Consider the following 5,009-nt stretch of genomic DNA (forward strand, 5'->3'; position numbering starts at 1 on the left):
TATTCCACAGTTTGGGGGTCAGGAGGGCAAATTGTCCATGACGAATGGATTTTTGTCCTGGGGTTTCATTCAGTTTAACCCATTTAGGCCTAGAATTATTGAATGCTTTAACTATTGAAACATAGCAGATATACAAGCTCACAGCTCACCGAGTGCTGCGCTGCGAGCTTGTAGATCTGCTATTTTTGGAAAAAGTTGAGAAAATGTGTGCAAATCTTTGAATATAAGTAGTTTTAAAGCAAACGTTTGTAACTCAAATTTTGCTTCTGGGGGGTCCCTGGAACTAAATATTTTGAGATGGGGGTCCGTGGCCAAATAAATATAATTTTGGGGATCCTTCACATGAAAAGGTTTGAGCACCACTGACATAGTAGTCTCTCTAGAACAGACTAACTGAGCTCCAGTTAAAGGAGTAGTTCACCCCCAAAATGACTTGTTTTCTATTGATTACTCATGCCATGGAGACTAGAGTTCAATAATATTTTTAGTTTTTTGTCGCATTCCTAAGACAAAATTGTGATAACAATAAATTTACCCCCATTCGTTCCGGATGGGGACCCGTTTCGAAACGGGTCCCCATCCGGAATCAATGGGGGTAAATGTACTCTAATTTTTGTCTTAGGAATGTGACAAAAACCAACAAATATTATTGAACTCTACTCTCCATGGCATGAGTAATCAATAGAAAAAAAGTCATTTTGGGGGTGAACTACTCCTTTAAGTGAAAAGGACCTTTTCTTTGACGATGGCTGGCCAGATTAGCATGAATAGAAATGTTTCTCTGAAAGAGACGAGTGCTGTTTTAGCCTCATACATCCAGCACGGTGTCACAGAGAGCCTCTTTCTCCCTCCTCCCGCATTTCTTGATCAGCACCGCGTACAACGTCAGAAGCATGACCCAATAAGCGGCGAACACAGTCGCCCCTACGATCAGAGCCGTTTTCTCCGAATCAGAATAGGGTTCATCGGTGTCTCGGATCGTGGTGTAAACGACACCGACGAAGAGGATGACGAACCAAACGAATATGGGAACGAGGCCGATGAAGTTCACCACGACGGTCTTCCTCCCCGACGTCCCCCATCCCGATTTGTTGATCGTCGCGATGGCGAACATCTTGGCCGGCAGCAGGCTCGACATGTACAGCACAGAGTAGAAGGACATGAACGCCATGACCACGTTGCCTCGCAGGCAGCTGGCGAACGCCGCCTTGACCAGCGCCACCGCCTGGACGATGAGGAGGAAGAGGATGATGTTCCAGAGCTGCCCCTGGTAGAACAGCTTTATGGTGGTGGCGATGAGGAAGAACGGGAAGAAGCCCGTGACCACCGCCTCGTAGGTCATCCACAGGTGGTGCTTGTGGAACCACTTGGCGTTGTAGAGCCACTCCCTGAAGTAGGACTTGCTCCAGCGGGTCTGCTGGTTGAGCCAGCGCAGGTACGCGTTGGGCGTCTCCGTGAGGCACTTGGAGCGCGCCGTGTACTTGGTCGCGTACCTGTTGGGAAATTTGTTGTAGTTAATATGGAGCATACATGGGCAACAGGCGGCCCGGGGGCCACATGCGGCCCCCAACTTCACTTAATGCGGCCCGCAGGTTAATAACGGAATACTGATATATTATTGATTTCAGCTGTTACAATTCCAAACATCTGCTTTAATTCCGTCAGTCAATATTAGTAGCTTAATGACTAGTATAGTAGTATTAAAATGTATTTTTTTATGTCCAATGTAGTTGTATTTAGGTTCATAAAGTTAACATGAGTATATAACTAAATGCGTTTGAAATTAAATCAAAATTAAATCAAAATGTTACAAAAAATAATTCAGGATTCCAATTCAAAAGAAGCAAAAATAGCCGATCTACAAGCTCAAAACGTCTTTTTTTTAGCTTGTAGATCTGCTATTTTTGCTTCTTTTGTATGAGATACTAGAATGACAAAGTAGGACGTAACAATATGTAATGTGGCCCTCTGGACTGAGTGAAGGTGGAAATATAGTGGCCCTCGCCATCATCAAAGTTGCCCACCCCTGATATAGAGTATTCGTTTCATCAATAAATATGGAACTTAATTGTGACTGTGTTTCACTGTTGCCATGCTAATGCCATGTCCAGATTACAACCTTGGCTCTGTGGAATTCTGTGCACCACAAGGCCATCAGGTCACTGTCTGGTGGAAACGAGAACTCTCTGCCTTATTAACTGTGGCCCCAAAACAACAGCCTAACTGCCTTTGTGTAAATCTACTAGGACGACCCCCATGTGTTATTGATGGATGTGGCAGCCTCATCATATTAGCACCTATGAACTTGTCCCACGCCTAACTGTCATAATACTGGTCATATACTGCAGTGGTTCTCAACCCGTGGGTCTCCAAATTATTTTGGGGGGTCCCCAGATGATTAACTTAATGTTGTTAATGTCTCACTCAACAGTAAACAAACGAACATAACAGTGTATAGAGGGTATCTACACATTTCTAAAGTGGCAATTTTAGGATTTTTCCAACCTCTAAAATGACAAATGAAACATTGGCCAAAATTGTCAAATATTAGAGGCAGAAATTGTGAAATCTACAAGCTAAAAATAGCAGATATACAAGCTCGCAGCGTGGCGGCGGCACCGAGTGCCGCGCTGTGAGCTTGTATATCTGCTATTTTTCAATAGTTAAAGCATACAATAATGATACACTATAATGTGTACCCGTTCTGAATGGGTTTTAACAGTACCCGAGGCTGAGGACCCTGTTGGTGAGGTGCCGGTCGTCCCCGAAGCTGCAGTGGGAGCCCAGGAAGGTCTGGTTGTACCAGTCCTCCACAAACTGGTGCAGGAGGGAGTTTCGGTACATCCCCAAGGGTCCACTGATGCACTGGACGCAGCCGAAGTAGGACTGGCACGCTCGCTCTATGTTGAAGGCCATCCAGTAGCGCACGCTGCTCAGGAACGTGATCCACGACTCGTACTTATTCAGGATCTGGATAGAACGGGAGAGATGACATAGAATCATTTTAAAGGACAACTTTGTTTTTTTTACAACAAGGATTCGTATGTTAGATTGTAATTAAAGAAAAAGATGAGTGTTCAAATGTTTTTCATTTACGGCTTTCTTTCACTTTAGCCATTTTAGCGATTGTGATTTCAGAGGGCAGTGACTGGGCCAACGGCGCCGGAGGTTAGCTGGTAACATAACAGACGGGCGGACACACACACGGATGGACAAAGAGACACACTTGCGGACGGACGGACGGACGGACGGACGGACGGACGGACGGACACTTAAGGACGGACGGACAGGGTGCAAAACATTGTCTCCCCATGCCTTTGACCAGCATGGTGGAGACAATGATGAAGCATGGCTGATACACCGTTAACAGGGGCGTCACAAGGGGCGGACAAGTAACTAGGGGCACAAGGTGGAGGGGCCTTCATTATTTTAAACTTTAGCTATTGAAATAGTTTTATTATTATTATTCTATGTGTTCAAATTCCTGATTTATTGTATTTTATTATTACGCTCACAGTCGCAAATCTTTTGAATATATGTATTTTTTTAACTCAATTTCTTCTTCTGTGGGGTCCCTGGAACTAAATATTTTGAGATGGGACACATAGGTTTTTCAAAAAAAACCTTAGAAGGATTTGAAATATTCAAAGACTTTTTCAAGATTTTTCTAAAATAGCAGATCTACAAGCTCGCAGCGCGCTGTGAGCTTCTATATCTGCTATTTTTCAGTAGCTAAAACACAAAATAACACATGCTAATTAGTCCAGTCATTATATGAAAAAACCTAAAACAAATTGCAATAGTAGCAAACTCAACTGATTCTGTATCCTCATTATGTCCTTAGTGAGGGAAAAAAAAGTCCCAAGGAATCCCATCGGGGCAAAGTTTTGAAAACAACCTACCTACCTTCACTTACTACAATATAAAGGAAAAATTGCTCCCAAAAAATCTGCTTTAAGTGGGATGTGAGGGGTCAAACTAGGGGTTTTTAATTATTCTGAATCCATTGCAAGCATTTTTTTTGCATGAAAAACATTCCTTGGGCTAAAATCGGACCCCAAAAGACTGTGAAAATTGATGACTCATCACTAAACCATCATTTTGAGGGGCCATTTCTTGCCCAAGGAATGTTTTTCATGCAAAACAAATGCTTGCAATGGATTCAGAATAATTAAAAACCCCTAGTTTGACCCCTCACATCCCATTTTTTGGGAGTCATTTTTCCTTTATAGTGTAGTGTATAGTAAGTGAAGGTAGGTAGGTCGTTTTCAAAACGTTGCCCCGATGGGATTCCTTGGGACTTTTTATCCCTCACTAAGGACATAATGAGGATACAGAATCAGTTGAGTTTGCTACTATTGCAATTTGTTTTAGGTTTAGCCTAATTTTGGCCTAAAATTACTGGACTAAATGCATTCCCAGTCTAAATGGGTTAAACCCCCTCCCCCTATGAAGAACATACATGGGGGGCCCCGCTGCGAGCTTGTAGATCTGCTATTTTTGAAAAAGTCATGAAAATGTGTGCAAAACTTTGAATATATTATGTATTTTCAAAGTGAACGTTTGTAACTCAAATTTTGCTTCTGGGTGGTCCCTGGAACTAAATATTTTGAGATGGGGGTCCGTGGCCAAATAAATATCATTTTGGGGGTCCTTCACATGAACAAGTTTGAGAACCACTGACATAGTAGTCTCTCAAGAACAGATTAACTGAGCTCCAGTTAAGTGAAAAGGACCTTTTCTCTGGCCAGATTGCTGACATAGTAACATAGGGTTTTTCAAAACACCTTAGAAGGATTCAAAAGACACTTATAGAATGGGGTCAATATTCAAATTTTCAAGAGTTTTCAAAAATAGCAGATCTACAAGCTTGTGAGCCTGTATATCTGCTATTTTTCAATAGTTAAAGCATAAAATAATGATACACAATAATGTGTACCCGTTCTGAATATTTTTTAAACATTTGTTTTTGGGCTTTTTGCCTTTATTGTATAGGACAGTAGACTGTC

At 42.3% G+C, this 5,009-nt stretch overlaps 1 protein-coding gene across 1 annotated transcript in view; it reads right to left on the minus strand.

Moving 5' to 3' along the window:
- Positions 1-808: 808 nt before the first annotated feature.
- LOC308281062 (hyaluronan synthase 2-like) overlaps positions 809-5,009 on the minus strand; it is a gene marked incomplete at both ends in the record, with an annotated part of 14,599 nt that continues 10,398 nt past the window's right edge. Inside the window, 2 exons of the mRNA XM_080721140.1 lie at positions 809-1,493; positions 2,726-2,970. Coding sequence (XP_080577266.1) covers positions 809-1,493; positions 2,726-2,970 — 930 coding nt within the window. The remainder of the gene's footprint in view (positions 1,494-2,725; positions 2,971-5,009) is intronic.

This window comes from Nannobrachium achirus (assembly GCF_963921795.1).
Source record: "Nannobrachium achirus genome assembly, chromosome: 3".
Classification (NCBI taxonomy): domain Eukaryota; kingdom Metazoa; phylum Chordata; class Actinopteri; order Myctophiformes; family Myctophidae; genus Nannobrachium; species Nannobrachium achirus.